The sequence below is a fragment of the Phyllobates terribilis genome, unplaced genomic scaffold, assembly GCF_046119375.1.
Source record: "Phyllobates terribilis strain yellow unplaced genomic scaffold, ASM4611937v1 Scaffold_4__5_contigs__length_816908805, whole genome shotgun sequence".
NCBI classification, from domain to species: domain Eukaryota; kingdom Metazoa; phylum Chordata; class Amphibia; order Anura; family Dendrobatidae; genus Phyllobates; species Phyllobates terribilis.
In genome coordinates, this window is record NW_027362764.1 from 140437497 (window position 1) to 140460677 (window position 23181).

Consider the following 23181-nt stretch of genomic DNA (forward strand, 5'->3'; position numbering starts at 1 on the left):
ATCCCGGTATGCATGACACCCCTCATTCCCAATCCTGGTATGCATGGCACCCCTCATCCCCAATCCCGGTATGCATGGCTCCCTCATCCCCAATCCTGGTATGCATGGCTCCCTCATCCCCAATCCTGGTATGCATGGCTCCCTCATCCCCAATCCTGGTATGCATGGCACCCCTCATCCTTATCCTGGTATGCATGGTACCTCTCATCCTGGTATGCATGGCACCCCATGCCTCATCCTAGTATGCATGGTGCCGCGCATTCCTATCCTGGTATGTATGGTACCCATCGTCCCTATCCTGGTATGCATGGCACCCCTCACCCCTCAATCCTGGTATGCATGGTCCCCTTACCCGCCAATCCTGGTATGCATGGTCCTCTCACCCCCCAATCCTGGTATGCATGGTACCCCTCATCCTGGTATGCATGGTCCCCTCACCCCCCAATCCTGGTATGTGTGGTACCCCTCACCCCCCAATCCTGGTATGCATGGTCCCCTCACCTCCCAATCCTGGTATATGCGGTACCCCTTACCCCCCAATCCTGGTATGTGTGGCCCACTCACCCCCAATCCTGGTATGTGTGGCCCCCTCATCCCTTTCACGCTGTACACACATACAAAAAAATAAACACTTGTACTCACCTTTCTTCCCTGTGCTCCAGCGCTGCAGTGTCCTGTTCTGCCAGAGGCCGGAGGAGGAGTGTGGCGCCGAAGTATGCGCGTGCCCATACCGCGCTGTCCGGCACCATTTTGCTGAAGACACACTGCAAATGTGTCTTCAGTAAAATGACGCCGGATAGCGCTATGTGCATGCGCTGATCCGAAGCCTCACTCCTGTCCCGGTCTCCGGCGAAGAGAGGCGCCGCGGCAACGCACCTCTCGGTCAGGTAAGTATGGCGCCGGAGATCGCAGTAGGCGTTTAGTGTCTACGATCTTCAGCTCCATACACTCCTCTTACCTGTAATGGCTGGATGCATGCTTCTGTGGCAGCACGGTGTCTCAGTGGTTAGCATTGCAGCCTTGCAGCACTGGGGTCCTGAGTTTAAATCCCACCAAGGACAACATCTGCAAGGAGTTTGTATATTCTCCCTTTGTTTGCGTGGGTTTCCTCCCTCACTCCAAAGACATACTGATAGGGAATGTAGATTGTGAGCTCCAATGGGGAGAGCAATGATAATGTCTGTAAATTGTCTGAATTGTAAAGCACTGTGGAATATGTTGGTGCTATATAAATAAAAAGATTATTATTATTATTATTCTGTCTGGAGGCAGACTGCGCGTCGCACATGTGCAGTCTATAAAGGCTTCAGACAGAGACATGCATCCCCGGTTATATTATAGATAGGTATTCCACAACACATATTTATATATATATATATCCATCTGAACTAACAGTCCTTCTGAGGACTAATCCAGCTGCATATATTCAGTGGTGATGGCAGGCAGGCAGGCAGTATATGTGGCAGACTGCAGTGCATATAGTTCAAGAGGGTCCATTGAATGTCCTATCTGCTGCTGCTGTTCTTACAGATATTTGTAGACATAGCCCCAGATATCAGGGGCCAGTGCTAATTTTTTTTAATATAAATCCTGGTTATCTGCTTAAAAAGCAATCCAGAATACACCATTTTTCTGCTGCATTTGATTGTTAGCAATGCAGAATACAGCCAGATCTTTTCCATATTTCAGCGATAAAAATCCAGAAATTTAAACTGATTGTGGAAAATATTGGCCTCCTTTTCCATTTTGTTGCAGTGTGTCTGTCAAGCTATTCACACTAGGTCTCTGAAGAATCACATTAGTAACCTACAGGCCTGCTATTTAAAACCATGGTTTTCTGTCAGACGTATCACATATAACAGTGTTCCAAAATCAGCCATTTCTGCCTTCCATTTCGTTGCAGCGTGTTGGTCAAGCTATTCACACTAGGTCTCTGTGAAGAATAGTATTAGTAAATTACAGACCTGCTATTTAAAACCATGGTTCTCTGTCAGACATATCATATATAACAGTGTTCCAAAATCAGCCATTTCTAGTGAACGTGGAAAATATTGTCCTCCATTTAAAATGGGCAAGGTGCGTGGAAAGGGACAGGGAAGTGGACGTGATGGTGCATGTAGAAGCCGAGGATGTGGATGTGGGCAAGATGAAATTGTGCCACAACAAATACCCGCATCTTGTCTCTCGTCCTTCCTGTCCTACTGTTACTAGGGAACCACAGCACACCACTATTGAACCCAGAACAGTGTCAAAAGGTTGTTGGTTGGATAGCAAAAAATGCTTCCAGTCACTTTGCCACCACCACCCAGTCATCAACAAGGTCAAGTCTCAGTAGCCGTGAGTCTGGACCGCATATTCCTTACCATGATCCTCCTTCTCACCAAGCTGAGTGCCCAGAGACAACTGATCCCACTTTTGGACACTCAGAAGAGCTGTTCACTTTTCTATTTGTAGATTCGGGCCTCTCGCTCGGAACAGCTTCAAGCGAGTCAAGAGGAGAATGCGTGTAGCGATGCCCAAATATTTGAGCAGCCACAGTCACATGAAGGCAACAGTGGCAAAGTGCAATTACTGTTGCAAGAGGTGGATAATGATGATGAGACACAATTTCCAGAAAGTCAGGAGAAGGACCAAAGTGCGGAAGTGGAAGATGAAGTGGCGGCTGATATAGAAACTGACCCAATCTGGCAGGGGGACATGCAGAGCGAGGACAGCAGCACACAGGGGGAGGGAGGCATAGCACACCAACAGGCAGGAAGAAGCAGTGTGGTGGCTGCAGACACAAGGCAGGAAAGTGATCCCTGTAAAGCCAACATGACAGAAGCTGCCTGTACAACTGTTAGCTCTTCCCAAGTCTGGTTGTTTTTTTAAAGACTCTGCAGATAACCCCAAAAAGGCCATTTGCACCATCTGCCAGGCCAGCATCATCAGGGGTAGCAAAACTAGCAGCTTGACCACCACCAACATGATCAGGCACATGGCAGCAAAGCACCCGACTACGTGGGTCGAACCCCAGGGTCCAGAAATAGTGTCTGTGGGTAACACCACCGCTTCTTCCGCTGTTGTGCATGCACGCCAATCTCCCACACTGCACCTGTGATTGCACACTCTCAAGTAGCACCATCAGGAAGCACGTCCACGTCCTTGTCCCAGTACAGGGTTCAGTTGCCCCTACCCCAGTCCTTGGAACGCAAGCGCAAATACGCAGCCAATGCCCCACAGGCCACACTACTGAATTCACACATTTCGCGAATGCTTGTGCTCGAAATGTTGCCTTTTAGGCTCATGGAGATGGAAGCTTTCTGCAACCTGATGGCAGCGGACGTCCCTAGGTACTTGGTCCCTAGCCGTCACTAATTCTCCCGGTGTGCCGTCCCCGCATTACATGAGCAAGTGTTCCACAACATTAGCCGTGCCCTCAACAATGCAGTTACTGGGAAAGTACACCTAACCACAGATACGTGGACCTCCTCCTCCTCTTCAACCTCAATCTCTGAAATTACCACATCAGTCAGAAGCTGAAAACACTGCAGCACTGCCTCGGCCAAGCGGCAACAGGCTGTGCTGAAGCTAATATGCTTAGGTGATAAACCGCACAACGGTGAAGCGTTGTTCACAGCTTTGAAAGAGCAGGCAGATCTATGGCTGTCACCGCTGACCCTACAGCCAGGCATGGTCATGTGTGACAATGGCCGGAATCTGGTGGCGGCTCTGAAGCGAGGCGAGCTCACACAGGTACCATGCCTGGCCAATGTGCATAACCTCATGGTCCAGCGATCTCTCAAAACCTACCTGGATCTGTCGGATATGCTTGTCAAAGTACGCCGCCTGTGTGCCCATCTTAGAAAGTGCTTCAGCAGCGTTTGCAGCTTCCAGCTCACTGACTGATGTGCAATGTCCCCACACCATTGGAACTCTACATTGCAGATGTTGGGAAAGATTTGTGAGCAGAAGAGGGCGGTTGTTGAGTACCAGCATTAACAAGGCCATCGGTATTCAGGTCAGACTCCACACATAAGACCTCAGGAGTGGACATGGATGTCAGACATCTGTACCATCCTCCAAAACTTTGAGGACTCCACCAAGATGGTGAGCGATGATAACTCCATAATTAGCTTCACCATCCCACTTCTCTGTCCTCTGAAACGCTCTCTGCTCACAATCAAAGAGGATGCATTGCAAGCAGAGCATGATGAGATGGAGCAAGAAACCATACAGGGTGATTCCACACAGCCCAGCCTCATCTCATCCCAAAGTGGATTGGGTGACAATGAGGAAGAGGAGGAGGAGGAGCAAGAACAGGAGCTTATTTCCCATGCTATAGACAGTACTACTTGCACAACTGTCATACAGTCTGTTCAGCATAGATAGCCTGAGGACAGGGAGGAGGAGGAGGATGACAGCATGGTCAGTCATCTTCTTAGTGAGGACACGGAAGTCTTGCCTGTTAGAAGTGGCACACATGGCTGAGTTCATGTTACTCTGCCTTTCCCGTGACCCTCGCATTGTCAAATTTGGGTGACAGTCATTACTGGTTAGTGACACTTCTAGACCCATACTACAAGGAGAACTTTCTGTCTCTTATTCCCACACAGGACAGGCCTAATAAAATGGGGCAGTACCAGAATGCCCTTGTTGCGGAATTATTAAAAAAATTCCCATCTGAAAACGCTGGTGGCAGAGGTCATAGTTCATTGGACAACCAAGGAGTACAGGCGAGAGAGACACAAATCTAATCCAGCAGAGGCAGGAGAACACTGTCAAAGTTCTAGTACAGTTTTTTCAGACCCTCCCATCGCACAGGCCCTGATGCGCAGGGTACTCTCACAAGGAGGAAAACATTTCAGAAGATGCTGAAGGATTACCTTGCCGACCGTACCAATGTCCTCCGAGATTTCTCTGTGCCTTATAATTATTGATATCCAAGTTGGTCACATGGCATGAACTGGCTCTCTACGCCTTGAAGGTCTGCCCTGCCGCTAGCATTTTGTCAGAGCGGGTTTTTAGTGCCGCTGGTGGAATTATAACAGATAGGCACCTCCGCCTGTCAACTGAAAATTCTGACAGGCTAACTCTTACAAAAATGAACAAGGGCTAGATTGGGCCAGACTTCTCAACACCATCGAATGATAGCAGTATAACATAAACTCTAATATACTGTCTTTTTTTGGGAGGTCTAACTCTATTCCCATTCACCTCTGTCTTCACACCCAGACATGGTTATACGCTTCCTGATTTTGTCTATTTGCTCTTGTCCACCTCCTTCTCCTCATCCTCCTCCTCCATCATCATATCACCACCATTTCTACCATATCACCATATCTACGTCTCTGGCAAGGGGCTTTGGAGTTCCTCAAAATTTTTGGCAGCCGTTGCATTCACTGCAAAGGCCAATAGTATGGGTGACTCAATTCCTAATAATGGGAACATTGTTTTTCAGGAGGCCCTCTGACCTCTACATCTCCAGCAAGGGATGTTAGAGTTCCTCCAAATTTTTGGCAGCCGTTGCATTCACTGCATAGGCAAACAGTATGGGAGAACCATTCCTAATAATGGGAACATTGTTTTCAGGAGGCCCTCCGACCTCTACATCTCTTGCAAGGGACATTGGAGTGCTTCCAAATTTTTGGCTGCCGTTTCAGTCACTGCATACACAAGAACAGTATGAGAGACCCATTCCTTTTTAATGGGAACATGTCATTACTGACGCCCAGCTCTATGTGTCTTTAACTTATTATTGGGGTTTTTCCCAAATTTTGACAGCCCTTGCAGTCACTGCATAGGCATTACCACTATAAGAGACCCACTCCTTTATAATGGGAACTTTTTTTTACTGAAACCCTCCTCTATGTCTCTTCAAAGGGGTATTGGGGTGTATCCAAATTTTTGGCAGCCCTTGCAATCACTGCATACGCAATAACAGTATAGGAGACCCACTCTTTAATAATGGGAACAACAAAGCATAGCTAACTGCTGGCCCTTTAAGAATAGTAAGGGCCACCCGATGGCCCTATAAAAATAGTGTTTGTGACTTTCAGAGTCCCTCCTACATAAATGAAACAGGATGTGTCTGATGATGTCTCACAAACCACATGGCCAGATAAGGTAGTAAAATGTTAAAATGACATTTCCTGGTGAATGCATTTTGACCATTGATAGCAATGCAAAAGTGCAAAAACGCATCCAAAACGCTATGTGTGAACACAGCCCAAGGTGTGGAGGAGCATTTTTGTTTTTGTATATTTATTTTGCCTTATATACAAGTCATTACCCTGGAAAGGATGTTCCTTAACATATTTCCCAGGAAAATCCATTTTGGTTTGTTTTTGTATGTTTTATTGTGAGTCCGTAAAAGTGGTGTAATAACTGACAACATTGTTGACAGCAGTGACCTGGGAGTCAGAAATTCTTCCAGGGGTCTTCCCCATGCTGTTCCCTTGTAATTTGAGCACTGTTCCCATCGATTTGGGCAATTTTTAAGCCCTCTGCAGACCACCGGGAGGGGGGTGCCGGAAAAATGCTCGAGCTTCCCATAGACTTACATTGGGCTCGTTACTGAGACCGAGCACTCGAGCATTTCAATTTGCTCGACCTGAGCAAAGGGTAGCCGAGCATTTTAATGCTCGCTCATCACTAGTTAAAACACAGCGATTCCTCTCTTATCAATATACTGATTTGGTTTGCTTGCAATGATTGTTTTATCACCAGCAGCTTATCATTGCTGGGACACAGCAGAGCATGCATTCTAGTCCAATACACCCCCTCCTGTGATAGTATATACAAAGCCTGGTGTGGGCAGGGAAAGCTTTCTCAGCTCTTCTATATTAGTAAGTGTAAAAGCTCTGAGTTTGTCTGTACTGCACCCAGTAATCTAAGTGATAAATCATTGGATTCAGATTCTCTTTGCCTTCATCAGGCTGCTCTCAGATGAGGTAGTAAAAACCTGCTGACAAATTCCCTTTAAAGAAGTCTCTCATTAACTTTTTTTCCCTCTAAACCTGTAACTGTGTAAATGTTAGTTTAGTGTCAGTGTGTTAATATACTCACTGATTGCCATCTTCTCCAGTATCCAGCGCTGTTCTGCTCCTCTTCTGAGTCATGTAATGGCGATTCCAAATCCCCGGATTATACTGCTCTTTATGTGACCGGGAAGTGCCTTTTACAATTTAATCCTATGGAGCATCAGAATGAGAATCCATAGGCTTACATTGTAAAAAAGTCTTCTTTGTCACTGATAGAGAATAGGATGATCCAGAGTTTCTGAATCACTATCACGTGTCGCTGGATAGTGGAGAAGACAGCGATATATTAACACACTAACACTACATTACAGTAACATTTACTTCGGTTTTAGGAAAACAGTCATTGGGAGTGCTTTTTTAAAGTGGATCTATCACCAAATAAAACCTTTTATTAATAATTCACTAATGTATTTAATTTAGATAGTTTAGTTTTAGACAGACGCTAAGTGCTTTGAAAGTCAGTACTTATCCAAAAACCTTCTATTTATATAACCGTGCCACCTGCCGACATCTTGTGACTAATGCGGCTTTTCAGTGATCCCTCTGCACTCTGTATGTTTCTAATGTGCATGCGCAGGTATTTGGGCTGAGAACAAGAAGAACAGGGGTTCCTTCTTCAGAGCAATGGAATGGAAGTCACTATTGGAACGCAGCTGATTGTAAGAGCAGAAGAGGAACAGAACATTTTTGGTTTATTACGGCATCTATCATTTCAGTGTGCTCCACTCTGCATCATTATCAGTATATTGCTCTCTGTTCTAAATAGCGTAATCTCATGATAACTGGTGATATCAAGCTATTTAAGGAACAGAGTATCAGGAATGAAGGGCAATTGTTTTGCTACTGTTGAGTCCATAGTTTCACTTTATTAGGACAACTTTTCTCTGAAGCTCCATTGCTCTTTAATCTGCATGACTGTCACACTGCTCTCAGCTCTGAACAGCATCATTACTCTCAGAAACTTTTGCCCCCACAGCAGTGCAATGATTAACTTTCATGCCACAGCACTGCACATGATCTTTCTGCTGTAAAGAGTGAGATTGATCCAGCGATAACTGCTGAGAGTAGAAAGATCACTTTCTGTGCTGTGGAGTGACGTAGCGCCGTTCAGTGTCCTGAGAACTTCAGGTCCAGTTGCCTTACAGCGATTTTTCAACAAAAAGTCGACAGTTTGCATACCAAGCACATGACTGCATGATACACAAATTACTTTGACTAATGATTTTTTAATAAATTATATTTGGAAATTACAGTATGTTATTTTTGGCATTACTAACATAATGAAATAAAAAGTGGCAGTGAAATCTGTTGATGGGTTTATAGACTATTAAATTGGTAACTAGAAAAATATTGTATAATTCAAAAGATCGACTTACCTGTAAGAAGTAAGTAAAAAAAGACACAACACCTATTACTGCAAACATTATACAATATAAATCGGATTCTCTTTTCATTCTATCCAGATCATCATATCCAAAGAGCTGTCAAAACAAGAAAAATAGTTATCAGCCAGGATGTGGAAAACAGAGGAGAAAGAAAGCGTCGGCATACAGGAGGAGATATGAAGATTGGGTGATAACAAAACATCCTGCTTATGGATAATATGGTTGGCAGGTATCTTTTGTTTCTGCACAGCATCGCTAAAATACAATTCATTTCCAATTCAATTGATTATTTAAAAGTAACTTTACAATGTTGTCATAATTTGAACAATTCAAAAGTTGTAAAAGAAATCAGAATGTTATCCTTTTCACATCACGTACAGGAGATTTATTCACCCCTATGTCTTCTTACATCAAAAGGAGGATGGAAACATGGCTACTTTTAAGAATGGAGCTCCTGTACATCATGTGATTGGGTGGCGAAACGTAGTTAGGGCTGATGGCTGAGTTTGCCTATTGAACTTTGATTCTTAAATTCCTTTAATACTTCAACTTTTGTGAATAAGACATTAAGGAAAAATTCTTGCACATTCCACGGCTATATTCAACTAATGTCTCTGCTTCTTAAAGCTTATATACAGAGATGGGAGGAGAAACGCTAGAAGGAGCAAGGCGGAGAAACTGGCTTTCAGCCGGCATGATTGTGTAAACTTTCATGGTTGTATTGGGTGGCAAGTGGGGACTCCTGGAATTCTGTATTCCCCATTGTTTATTCGAGTTGCAGCCAATAAAACTGTTGGAATATTTTAAGAAATGGAAGAACGGTGATTCTGTCCTAAAACCTTTGTGGCTTCTCAAAAAGTGGTTGATTCAGTCCAGGTCAAAAATCTGTGGTTGTGGTTTTTTACACTTGTTCTTGGATTTTTCCATCCACCACTTTTCATTCCTCTCATGCAGTCATCTGTAGAGGACTTCTGCTGTGTAGAAGCTGGAACAGCCCCATCACATACTTTGTACAATCAAGAGGGTCATATGAGAAACTCAACTCTCTTTAAGAAGAAGAGCATGCATCCTGTGTCACTCTTTACATGGTTCCCAGATTGGAGGTTATCACAATGTGTGGGCTGCGTTTGCAGGATTAATGAGGTTCGGAGACTATAAACAAGGTTTTTTATTCACACCAACACATTTTGGAGGCGACTTTATCAAGGTAAAGAAAACAAGGCGTGAATGAAAATCCTTTGTTTAAAAGTCTCCAGACCTCATTAATCCTGCAACCCGCGCATCATTATAACCTCCGATTTGGTAAAATACTACCTGGAAGAAACTCTCCTAGAGCTACGGGGCTGCAGCTATGGCATATTAGGCTTCTATAGGTGTTGTGTCCTGACACAACCTGCACAGGTGAGCGCTACTATCACTTTCACCCCCATTCTGATCCTTACGGTACTGCCCTTTCTGTGCACTTCTGTCTCATCCAGATCTCTTCACTCTTTACATGATTTTAGTATTCTCTGCACTTCAAGTCTGATAGGATATTTTAATCTAAAGAAAATATGTCTTGGTCACATGTTCCCTTTATGGTAGTTATATGGATATGTTTACCAGAATAATATTATTACTAGTAGTCAGGGCCGGACTGGACTTTTAACTCAGCCCTGGCATTTGAGAGCACACAGGCCCACCTGGTTTGAGGTGAATGTGAAATATTTTCGTGCACATGTGGGCTATGATTTGGGTATGTGTCACATTTTTAATATAAAAATTACTGCAAACGGCACTTTATCATCAACAGACAAAACTGAATTGACATAATGTAGAATATAAATTTCCCTCCAGTAAAATGTTAATTTCTTTCAACTGGAAGGACGGACATTTTTGTAATTTGGAGTTCCATGTTCCCCAAAACGTTATGTTTGATAGTACCAGAAAAGTGAATGATATGTGTGAAATCTCATGAAAAAGCAATTTTTTCTTTCCTTGCAGATTTGAAGCAGTTTCATGTCTGCAGTGTCGATCCTTTCAGCATTTTTTCAGCGTTTTTCACCCATTCTAAATAACGGAAAAAAAAAACATTTTTGCTTATATTTTACAGTGGGTATGGAAAGTATTCAGACCCCTTTAAATTTTACACTCTTTGTTTCATTGCAGCCATTTGGTAAACTCTAAAAAGTTCATTTTTTTTCTCATTAAAGTACACTCTGCACCCCATCTTGACAGAAAAAAATCCAGAAATGTAGAAATGTTTGCAAATTTATTAAAACAGAAAAACTGAAATATCACATGGTCATAAGTATTTAGACCCTTTGCTCAGACACTCATATTTAAGTCACATGCTGTCCATTTACTTGTGATACTCCTTGAGATGGTTATACTCCTTCATTGGAGTCCACCTGTGTTTAATTAAATTGATAGGACTTGATTTGTAAAGGCACACACCTGTCTATATAAGACCTCACGGCTCACAGTGCATGTCAGACCAAATGAGAATCATGAGCTCAAAGGAACTGCTCAAAGAGCTCAGAGACAGAATTGTGGCAAGGCACAGATCTGGACGAGGTTAAAAATTCAATTCTGCATTACTCAAGGTTCCTAAGAGCACAGTGGCCTCCATAATCCTTAAATGGAAGAAGAAGTTTGGGACCACCAGAAGTCTTCCTAGACCTGGCCATCCAGCCAAACTGAGCAATCGTGGGAGAAGAGCCTGGGTGAGAGAGGTAAAGAAGTTCCCCAAGATCACTGTGGTTGAACTCCAGAGATGCAGTAGGGAGATGGGAGAAAGTTACACAAAGTCAACTATCTCTGCAGCCCTCTACCAGTCGGGCCTTTATGCAGAGTGGCCCGACGGAAGCCTCTCCTCAGTGCAAGACATATGAAAGCCAGCATAGAGTTTGCTCAGAAACACATGAAGAACTCCCAGACTATGAGAAATAAGATTCTCTGGTCTGATGAGATGAAGATATAACTTTTTGATGATAATTCTAAGTGCTATGTGTGGAGAAAACCAGGCACTGCTCATCACCTGCCCAATACAATCCCAACAGTGAAACATGGTGGAGGCAGCATCATGCTATGGGGGTGTTTTTCAGCTGCAGGGACAGTACAACTGGTTGCAATTGAAGGAAACATGAATGCGGCCAAGTACAGAGATATCCTGGTTGAAAACCTCTTCCAGAGTGCTCTGGACCTCAGACTTGACCGAAGGTTCACCGTCCAACAAGACAATGACCCTAAGCACACAGCTAAAATAACAAAGGAGTGGCTTCTGAACAACTCTGTGACTATTCTTGACTGGCCCAGCCAAAGTCCTGACCTGAACCCAATTGAGCATCTCTGGAGAGACCTGAAAATGGCTGTCCACCAACATTCACCATCCAACCTGACGGAACTGGAGAGGATCTGCAAGGAAGAATGGCAGAGGAACCCCAAATCCAGGTGTGAAAAACTTTTGCATCATTCCCAAGAAGACTAATGGCTGTACTAGCTCAAAAGGGTGCTTCTTCTCAATACTGAGCAAAGGGTCTGAATACTTATGATCATGTGATATTTCAGTTTCAGTTCTTTTTTAATAAATTTGCAAAAATTTGTACATTTCTGTTTTTTTCAGTCAAGATGGGGTGCAGAGTGTACTTTCATGAGAAAAAAATGAACTTTTTAGAATTTACCAAATGGCTGCAATCAAACAAAGAGTAGAAAATCTAAAGGGGTCTGAATACTTTCCGGACCCACTGTATATTATATAGAGTTACTCAGCATATTTATATGTCATCCCCCATTATCTTTTTCATCTCTCCTTATAAGTATGTCTTGTATCTTAGCTAAAACATGGTAGTAAGTAGCACTTTTATAATAGGTAGTGTATGATCACTGAATTATTTCAGAGTTATGTGCTTCTGATGACTAATTAGTGCTGCCTTCCTCAGCTGTAATGTAGGGAATGGCCCTTGTCGGACATTGAATACAATGTGACTTTAAGACATCATGCTCCCCTCTGAATCTTGCTGTTGGACTGGTCACCTCCCCCTGCTGTTGTTGATATGTTGTGAGCGAGAAAGAAGAACCAGAAAGTAGAGACCTCATGTGGATGTGTGTCTGAGGTAACAGGGAGACGCCTGCAGTTTCTCTGATCAGCAGAGACTATAAAAAAGACACTGTTAATGTATGGAAAGAGAAGATTACGGACTATAGCAAGATTTGTTGTTTGGGACTGTGTCAAGGAGTAAAGCAACTCATCATTTTTTTGAAGAACGTTTTCCCTGGAGACTGAGGACCTGAGATAACATACAACATGGCGTGTCAGCCATTTCGGTGAGAGTGAAGCAAGGTTTGCCTGCCGGCCGGAAGATAGAGATCCCGTATACAAGGAAAAGATTTAAGTGAATCAATTCGGCTCTTTCACACCAGGAACAAGCAATGGCCGCCATCTGCGCCTGATCTGCGCAATCATGAGTGACCCATTAATGTGACCGATGTTAGGGTTTAGCGTAGTTTTCTGTAGCTAGAACGCTGTAGCAGCGTGGCCTGACTAGCAGAAAGCAAGATAGAGAATTAGCTCAGAGTAGTTTGTGAAACTTGTTGTGCACTGTCTGTTCTGAGCTTTCATTGCCATAGTTGGAGCATAGTTTGTTACTCACACCGCTATCTCTTCCTATGTTCATGTTGGTAATATGTTATTGTAAATACTGTTAGTCTCATCTCCAGGCATATAATTCCTTTGTATATAATAAAGCTGGAATTTTGTTAAAGTCGTCTTGTCTGCTGTGCCGTACTTGAGTCCTGCCTTGCGGTGTTCTTCAGACACCGCTACAGTAACCTGGTTGTGACCTCGTGTAATATGGGGCTAGCCAGTCTCACCTACCAGTTTTGGTCACAATCCCTTTATCTGTTTAAGATGATGTTTTACTCATTGTTTATTATGGCTACACCTAAAATCCCTCCTAATACTGGAGATCAGACCTGTTAAAGCAATTTATGAATGATCATAACCCCTCTATGAAGGTAATTATCATCTCCTTAATATTTACACCACACTGCCACATGACACACTTAATAGTCTGTTTAGGCAATGTGTGCTGTAGTAAGCGGCAGAGAAGTAAGCGTTAAAGGTAATCTGTCAGCAGGTTTTTGCTGTTGTGAAGGATCCACACATATAACATTCCCTCTGCTTGTTCTGAAAAAAATTACCCTTACTGAGTACCTCATTTTTTATATTGATTTCTTTTAGTGTTTCTTAAAGCCATAAAGTTGCCATTTGAAATGGCTTTAGTTTTGTGCCATGTCTGTGATCTGCTTTTTTTAAACAACATTAAACAACTGAATGAACATCCTCCGAGCCCAGTGATTCCATAATTTTTTGCCAGGGGTTGTACATGGATTGGGGGCAGCATACATACATGGATTGGGGGCAACATATATAGATGGATTGGGGGCAGCATACATACATACATGGATTGGGGGCAGCATATATACATGGATTTGGGGCAGCATACATACAAGAATTGGGGGCATATCCCAAATGGGGGTGAGCACATTCTTTATTTCTGTAGTCTCATACCCCTGCTCCTTTCTGTGGCTACTTTATGCTGCCCTCGCCTGCTCTGTGTATGAGTTGTTTTTTCTAAACTAAAACCTCAGTATTCAGGTTAATTTGCCGTGTTGGCACTTGGCGATCAATAAGTGGGTTTTGGGTTGCAGTTTGGGCTCTTGGTCGGTAAAGGTTTGCCATCACTGCCCTAGACTGTGCCTCTTGTGCTTTGAGGAGGTGCTCTTTCATGATGGGCATCACCCTGGCAATTCTCTCTTGCATTTGGGCCATGTGTTCGATTACACTCCGGTAGGGTGTAGACTCCGCCTCCCAGGTCTCCTTTGCCACATCCAGGAGTCCTCGGGGGTATTGGCCATATAACAGTTCAAAAGGGGAGAATCCTGTAGAGGACTGTGGTACGTCTCTGATGGAGAAGAGAAGGTACGGCAGTAGGCAGTCCCAGTCTCAGCTGTCCTTCTCTATGACCTTCTTTAACATGGCCTTCAAGGTTTTGTTGAACCTTTCCACCAAGCAGTCCATCTGTGGATTCTAGTCTGAGGTCTGTAGTTGTGTGGTTTGCAAAGTTTTGCACAACTCTCTCCTCACCTTTGACATAAATGGGGTCCCTTGATCCGTTAGGATCTCCTTAGGTAACCCTGTTCTGGAAATATATGGACCAACTCCCGAGCTATACACTTGAAGGAGTTCCTTAGTGGCACAGCCTCCAGATACCGTGCCGCATAGTTGAGTACCACCAGGATATACTGATGCCCTCTGGCAGACTTGACCAGGGGCCCAACCAGATCCATGGCTATGCGATCAAACAGCACCTCAATGATAGGTAACAGCACAAAGGGGCTCCGAATGTATGTCACCAGGGAGGTCAGATGGCAGGTGGGAGAGGACCTACAATAATTCATAATTTCTCCGAGACAACCGGGCGAATAAAACCTCTGGAGGATTCGTCCCTGTGTTTTTTCTACCCCCAGATGACCACCTAACACATGTGCATGTGCCATGTCTAATACCGTATGCCTGTATGTTCCCGGCACCAGCAACTGCTCGACGAGCTCCCCTCTCACTTTGGTGACTCGGTATAGCAAGTCCCCATTGACGGCAAAGTACGGGTATTTGGTGTCGCCCCCGGCTAATGAGCAACATCGTTAAGTACAAACACGTTATCAAATGCCCCTTTAAGAGTTAAATCCCTGAGTTGGGCAGTTCCAAAGTTTCCCTCGAACACCTCCAGCTCAGGGATGTTGACCTCAGGGGATGCTACCCCATCCTCATCGCCCACAAACACACACATGGGAAACTCGTTGGTTTCTTCAGGGGTGTTCTGGCTGTTGTCCGAGCAACCATGTGTCACCGCTTTCCCCCACATGTCACAGAATAATGCACAGTCCCATCCGATTATTATTGGGTGCACCAAGTCTTTAACGACCCCCACTTCCTGAGCTGTGGTGCCACAGTCCATGTTTACATCCACCGGGCGACAGGATAGTTTTTAGCATCCCCATGCATACATCGGACACCCACCACCTTCCCAGGAACCAGACGATGAGGGAATGTGGCCTTTATCAGGGTCACAAAACTTCCTGAGTCCAACTGTCCAGATGCTTGCACCCCGTTTAATGACACTGAGCAGGCCTGAGGGCCCTCGCCATGTTGAGGAACCGTGCTATAGGCGGGGTAGGCAAAATAGGAGCAACACCGGCCTATGTTGCAGTCCATTGGCTCAGAGCTAATGGGACACCAGGCGGCTATGTGACCAGGGGCATGACACCTCCAACAGAGGATGGATTGGGGCTGATTACCCAGCTGCGATTCAGCAGTCTCCTGGGACTTTGGACGCCCACCCAGTGAGGATTTAGTCCCCTTCTTTTGGGAACCATCCTCCTTTGGGATCCCCAGAAAGGTGACCTAACCACTGCTTGACCACCCAGGGAACCCTCTACCACCCAATACCACTCCACTAGGCCCACCAGGTCGTTCGCATTTTGGGGATCTCCCTCGGCAACCCAGGACTCAATAGGCTTCAGCACAGAGTGAATAAACCGATCCATGACCACTCTCTCGACCATCTGGGCTGGGGAACAAGTTTCTGGCTGCAGCCACTTCTGGACTAGATGTAAAAGGTCAAACATTTGCGACCGGGGCGGTTTGTCCCTGTGGAAGTTCCAGAGGTGGACTCGTTGTGCTGTGACTGCCAGGGTTACGCCTAGCCGTGCCAGGATCTCAGCCATAAGTTTGCTATACTCTTTAGAGTCTTGCAGGGCCTGATCAAAGTACGCCTTCTGTGGTTCCCCGGTCAGAACGCTAGAACCTCAGCCCACTGCTCCGGTGGAAATCTCTCACGGTCCGCCACCCTCTCAAACACGGCCAGGAATGCCTCGACATCATCTCCTGGAGTCATCTTTTGCAGCGCCCCTCTCACAGTTTTCCTCATCTGGGTCTTGTCGCTTCGGCCTGGAGGTGGTGCAGCTTCTCTGACACGGACGGCCTCCGCCAGGAGCATCTTCTGTTTCAGCTGCTGTTGCTGCTGCTGCATATGTTGCTGTTGAAACTGTAACTGTTGTTTTACCAGCTTATGCGTCTCTTGTTGAGCTTGCTGCTGATGCATATTTGCCTGCATCAGTTGCTTAGCTCCTCCATGCTGCAGGATGAACCTTGCTGGCTGGCAGTCTTCACCCAGGACATGTACAGCTTCCTGTAGCAGTCACACTGCCACTTGGGATTTGTGTCCGCAATTTTAGCATCAATTTGTGAAGGATCAGCTCTCGGGTAGATGCAGGTTCAAACAGGAATGCAGTCCGCAGGTTCCAAGACAAACTGATGGTTTATTAAATGTCCATAAACCAACCAGGAAAACAAAACATAACAGCCTCTTTCTGGCACAAAAAGGTATAACACAACAAAACTCAAAATAACAAGTCCATACGGCACGGCCTCAGCCGTTTAAATGTAGTGCTTTTCTCTGCCTCCAGCAGACTCTGAGCAGCACATGCAAGGTCTGCTCACCTTGCACAACACACCGCTAGTAATGAATGAGTATGTTTTGTTAACCCTTTCGCCGAGTATGCTCTGCCGAGCACCGAGTATTTATAGCGTGCTCGGTGATATGTTTGAATCACTCCCGTGTGCATGATTTGCGACTTTTTAACAGCTTTGATACATGTGAGGAATGTCTGCTTCTTACACATTCCTCACATGTATTAAAGCTGTCAAACTGTTGCAAATCATGCACACGGGAGTGATTCAAACATATCACCGAGCACGCTATAAATACTCGGTGCTCGGCAGAGCATACTCGGCGAAAGGGTTAACAAAACATACTCGCTCATCAATACACACTGCCAAACTGAGACAGGCGCAGCTGTCTTAAATCTGGCCTCCCAAGACCTGGACTGGAGGTAAGTGTGCAGCTGATCCCCCACAGCTCTTTCAGCTGCTCGTAACATCCGGCCCTATAATCCGGGCCCATTAAACGCCTCTAAGCACTATGTGTGTTGGAGCCTGCTTTTCGAGTCCTACAACACCAAGACTTGGCACCTTGGGGACACATACCTCCTGTCCACGACCTGTTCGGCTGCAACCTTACAGTATGTAATCTGAGGACACCATGAGGTAGGGGTTTAAACACTGAACTCAACGATATGTCACATAACCTGCTGTGTGCTGTTGTTACTTAGGCTGAAGCTTTAATCTCCTTGTGATTAACATTGCTGTGACCATCTGGTCTTGTGAGCCCTGGTTCGGCTCTCTCCCCTTCTGTCATAAGCAGCTCACGGTCTAAAGCTATGTGCATGAGAACCTGGTGAGGGCAGGGTCAGCTTTCTCAGCTCAGCTGCATTGCTAAACCTAAAAACTCTGATTGTGTCAGAATGGCTGCACCCAGTAAACTAAGTGATACATTGTTGGAATCAGGGTCTCTTTTCCTACATTATGCTGCTCTCAGATGAAATAGCAAAAAGCCTTCTCTTCCATGAGAACCACGACCCTCATGTCTTGCAGGACCACTCCGTCGATAACCATCATCTATCTGTCCACGGAACCTTATATTCACGGATTCCCTGGCATACTGATCAACAGAGTGTCTCCGTCCATCCCATCGATTAGAATCTCTTCCCTCTCGATCGGGGAAATCTCTATGATTTTGAGGGAAACTGAGGGCCTGAACCACTACGCTTCCACTTTTCATCTTGCAATGAGGATCCGCTGCTTCTTCCATCATATTCACGTCCTCGAGATCCATAATGATCTTCCTGTTGATAATCATCAGGGTGCTCATGTGCCTCAGAGTGAAAATTATTTTAACTCTGAATCTAAAAGTAATTAATCAAGGTAATAAATAAGAGAGAAAGATCCAGCTCACCCACCTTGAACTAGCCAGCTAATCCTGAGCTCAGATGAAAAACCTCTCCTGCTCGGTGGTAGCAATAGAAAAAGATAGGGGTTTCCAGCCGTGTTTTGGATAAAAAAATTTCACAACAATTTTATTAGTAGAATTCAATAAAATCAGAACATTCTCAGTACTATAGAAAAAATATGAGATGTTTTCCAAAATGTTCTGTTTTTATTCAATTCTACTAATAAAACTGTTTTTAATTGTTTTATCCAAAAAACGGCTGGCTATCCCTACCCTTTCCAATGGATCAAGGCACTCTCCAAACTGCATATGTTGATTATTAATCTCTGACATTAAAATATTACTAAAGGATCTGGAAAAGATTCCTGCAAGGGCAAACACATGGCAGATGAAGTTTAATGTTAATAAATGTGGAGTAATGCGCCGCAACAGGAGTAATAGTACTGCTGCATATAGATTAAATGTAAATATATTAGAGATTACAGAACAGGATAAAGACTTCGGTATTCAGGTTACAAGTAAGCTGAGCAGCAGCTCTCAATGTCAAGCAGCAGCTGCAAAAGTAAACAAGATTTTAGGGTGTATAAAGAGAGAGATAAAATCATGTGATCCAAGTGTATTATTACCCCTCTATAAATCCCACGTAATGCCACATCTTGGATATGGGATCCAATTTGGGCTCCACATTTTAAAAAAGATATTTGAAATTTAGAGTCAGTTCAAAGGCGGAAACTAGATTATTACATTATTAAAGGATTTTATTTATATGTATAAATACATTTGTAGTCAATGCACAGTATTGGCTCATGACTTAACACTTTCCAGGACCTTATAAAGGGTAATGGAACTTTTGTGACACGTGGAGGAAAGTCAATTCTGGCATCTAAATAGGAAAGAGTTTTTTACAGTTAGAGCAGTCAGACTGTAGAATGTCCGACAATAAGAGGTAGTAATGGCAGACACTATAGCAGCACTTAAAAAGTTCTGGATACTTTTTTAACAAAACATGACATTGTGAATAATAAATAATCAAGTAATTGAAAATGTATACCTTTTGAGATAGTTTGAACTATGTAACTATGTAGAATGTACATTAAGAAAATGCTTGACATGTAATTCCCTATAATATTATTTTACAAGTAATTTCCTATTACTTTTTTCTTTGAAAAGTGCTAGTTATAAACCCAATCTCTGGATCAAAAAAGTGCAAAACACTCCTGAAACACTTGCACCTTTAAACTGTAATCTGTATTTCTTATGGGTCCTAAGGGAAGCCATAAAGATAAGGATCCTGCTTTCCAGCTTGGTAACAAATGCGGTTATTTGCATCTATAACGAAAGGGTTAATACTTGGGCCATGCATCAGTAATAGCCCCTGTAGTAACCATGACAACTGTTATGAGGTAATAAACAAGTGTCATAAAAAAAATTCCATAAAAGAAGGGGTGCTGCCATGATCAGTGCCAATACTGAAGCACCTGAGGACTTTGAGCTTGACCACCCCATGTAATGTGCCGACTTCGGTGTAATTTGGAGGTTCTAGCAGGAAAAAGGGTTGTCTGGTTTAGACACCCCCAGGGCATGGGAAGGTAATAGAGGGGGGTCCTCAGCACAGAATCCCCTTCTGTTATCCTCTCAAAAGATCAGCTCTCCTTTTGGGAGTTCATGGACGGATCTGTGACTTTAATGGGTGATAAATTGGGAGAGGCGAGGAGGAAGGTGGTATCTATCCTATTAGGGGTTATCCATAACAAACTGTAACCGGGTGACCAACTTCTTGAGACCTGAGTCTTCTTCTTGAGACCTGGATCTGTAAGGGAGAAATGGAACATCCACCTGGGCATTGAGATCAACCAAATTTGTTCTAGCAATCGATGTGACGACAGATATTGCAGCTTGATCTCTCCCACATTCAGTTTATCACATTTATAGTCTATAGCAAATGTGGTACCAAAATTCAAGAAGGGGACAACATCTGAGCCTGGAATTTATAGGTCAGTAAGTTTAACCTCTACTGTGGGCAACATCTTTGAGGGCTTTCTAAGAGATGCTATCCTGAAGTATCTCAATAAGGTTAAACTAATTTCCCAACATCAACATATGTTTGAGGGATCTATCCTGCAAACTAATCTGATCAGATTCTATGAAGAGGTAAATTCTAGCTTGAACCAGGGTAGCGCAGTGGCTGTTGTCTATCTGGACTTTTCAAAGTCATTTTATACGGGACCACACAATAGGTTGATACATAAAATGAGATCAATAGGACCAGGGGAAAATATGTGTAATTGGGTTAACAACTGGCTCAGCGATAGGAAACAGAAAGTGGTTATTAATGGAACACACTCAGATTGGGACACAGCTAACAGTGGGGTGCCACAGGTATCAGTAATGGCAGGGAAAGACATATCGCCGGTGAAGCTGCATCAGGGTCTAGAGTTGGAGGGGTCCCACGACAACGGTACACATCCATCTGAAATGTATTGTGACGCAGGGAATCCGCAGGCTCCCTACGCTGCCATATATGCCGCTGGCCAATCAGAGGCTGGCAGCTGATATCGGCATGCCCTTGACTGAGGGAACATGGTAGTGACGTCTCCAGTGACAGCACCATGGCTCGCACGCCAAAGATCATGTGTAGCAAGATAGGAGCAGCAGGAGCTGCTGGACAGAACAGAGGACAGCGTTTCACCTAACACATCCTCCCGCACACCAGGAAAAAGTCCTTCTCACCAGCTGGACTGGGGGAGGGTTCCTGCACTAACATGCTGCTGCTCTTCAGTGTGTGAAGTTACGTACCTCAGCCTGCTCCTGCGAGGCAGGCTGGTCGTAGATAATGATCATGCTGACTGGCAGAGGCATCATCTTCTCTTTCATCCTTCACGTGCATAAAGTGAATGGGAAGAAAAGGAGGTCAAGTGGGACTCGTGGGAGAAGGGGTGTGGCCTTGATCCCTGCGCAGCGGAAGATACCAAGAGACACCAAGTGACAGAGCGGCCCAGTGTCGGTACCAGCCCAGCTGGCAATTGCCAGAATTGCCAAATGGCCAGTCCGGCCCTGCTAGTAGTATTATGATTTACATTGCTACTAAGGTTAGTGAGACATTTTCTGCCATTGTACTTGGATCTCCTAATTTACTAATTTACTTACAGCAATCATTTTGGCAAAAACGATGCAAAATGCTGGGTGACCTCCACCATTTATTATTGAAGCAAGAATTCCAACCATAATATAAGGCCATTCCGACTGGTTAAGCTTCAAAAGTTTACTGAAGGAAATATTGGGAAGACTGTCCTGGAAAAAAAATAGTGCAGACATATTACTATCTTTCATACTATTATATTTGTGGAATTGCCAGGCATTACTTAATTTGAATCTACAATGAACAGCACAAAAACATGATAAAATATCTCTTAGAAACTCTAAAGACCATACCATACACCTTCCATAGCTTCCAGTTGAAAGCTTGTTCAGCCAACAGCTATTCATGTCAATTTCCCATATGTCAAATTCTTCTTTACCCCAAATTCATCAGTCAGAGGAGAAATGAGAGGTCTCTACAGACATAAACATTTTGGTCCCTCCGACTTTGCTCATGTGTGTATGGCCACCTTTACGATGATTCTCAATACTGGTCAATTACTAAGGGGTTCTGTGAAACACTGGGTTTAATAGAAACTATTATTTATTATTACAGCACCATTTATTCCATGATGTTTTACATGTGAAAAATTGGGTATACATAGCAATTACAATAATCTTCAACAAAACAAATTAGTGACTGATACAGTGGGTTGGGGTAAAGCTGGTCGTGCAGTGGTATGGGGAGCGAGGGTTACTGCAGGTTGTATGCTTGTTGGAAGAGGAGGGGGGGTCTTCAGGTTCCTTTTGAAGGTTTCCACAGAAGGCAAGACTATGATATGAAGGGGTAGAGAGTTCCAGAGTAGGGGGATGTGACGCGCCCCCTGGACCGTGGGGTACTCGGTGCCGGGCCGGTCGTTGCTAGGGGAGATGTCACAGTGGCGGTGACCCGGTCCATGACCCAGGGCGGTCAGTAAAAAGGGGTTATTTACAGGGGATTTATAGTTTTTAAATACAGTTCGTGACGCCATGTGTGGTATGTGGCTAAAGGGAGCCGCCGCTGCAGAGCAGGTCCTCTGGAGCTGGTGTGAATGCAACAGAGTTGGTTTAGCTCTCCACAGGTAGTGCTTAGCTCCAGGGCAGTGTAGATGTTGCTGTTATGAAAGTAGCACTCGTGGTGCAGGGGGTGATGGCGCAGCAGTAATAAGTGACAGAGACAGTGGGGTGCAGTCTTCAGGGTTTACTCACAGTTGTTAAGCTCCTCAGGTTACACTTTCCGGACTACGACCTCCCACGTCGCGCTGCGTTCACCAGGCAGGGGTTCAGCAAACTCCCAGGAGTTTCAAGAGTACCTGACAGGACCCCGTTCTATATGACCTTCTCAGTCATCTTTCTGCGCTGGCCCTCACCCTTCTTGCCCTGCGCCTCCCCAAACAATGTCCCAAGCCGGTATCCTCGGATCTTTCTGGGCAACCTGAAGTTCCCTGGATCCTATGTGGTTACCTTTTTGGCAACTTGAGTGCGGATGTGGCAACTGCACCCTGAAAGTACAGAAGCCTCCGGTTTCTAGTTGAACTTTGTAATTCTCACTAGTTAGGGGCCAGTCCCCTCCGCAGCTCAATACCTCCACCGCCTGGCAGATTTGGGCATACGGGTGGCCTCTAGCACTGCCCGTACCCCTCAGATCCCTTCTTCGTTCCTGGAGCCTTCTCTCTGCTCCCGTTCCTTCCTCCTCTCCTTCTCAGTCAGTCCTGGGCCTCTCTCTAGGCCCTCCTCCTGAGCAGAGCTCCTACAGAGCTCCTGCTC

General features: G+C 44.6%; 1 protein-coding gene across 5 annotated transcripts in view; it reads right to left on the reverse strand.

The window, feature by feature from the left end:
• Positions 1-23181, reverse strand: part of LOC141265124 (ATP-binding cassette sub-family B member 5-like) — a 476628-nt gene that overhangs the window by 46986 nt on the left and 406461 nt on the right. For all 5 annotated transcript variants that reach the window (XM_073677800.1, XM_073677797.1, XM_073677796.1 and 2 more), the window contains 2 exons: positions 21445-21588; positions 8399-8503 (listed from right to left, as the gene is read on the reverse strand). In XM_073677800.1, coding sequence (XP_073533901.1) covers positions 8399-8503; positions 21445-21588 — 249 coding nt within the window. The remainder of the gene's footprint in view (positions 1-8398; positions 8504-21444; positions 21589-23181) is intronic.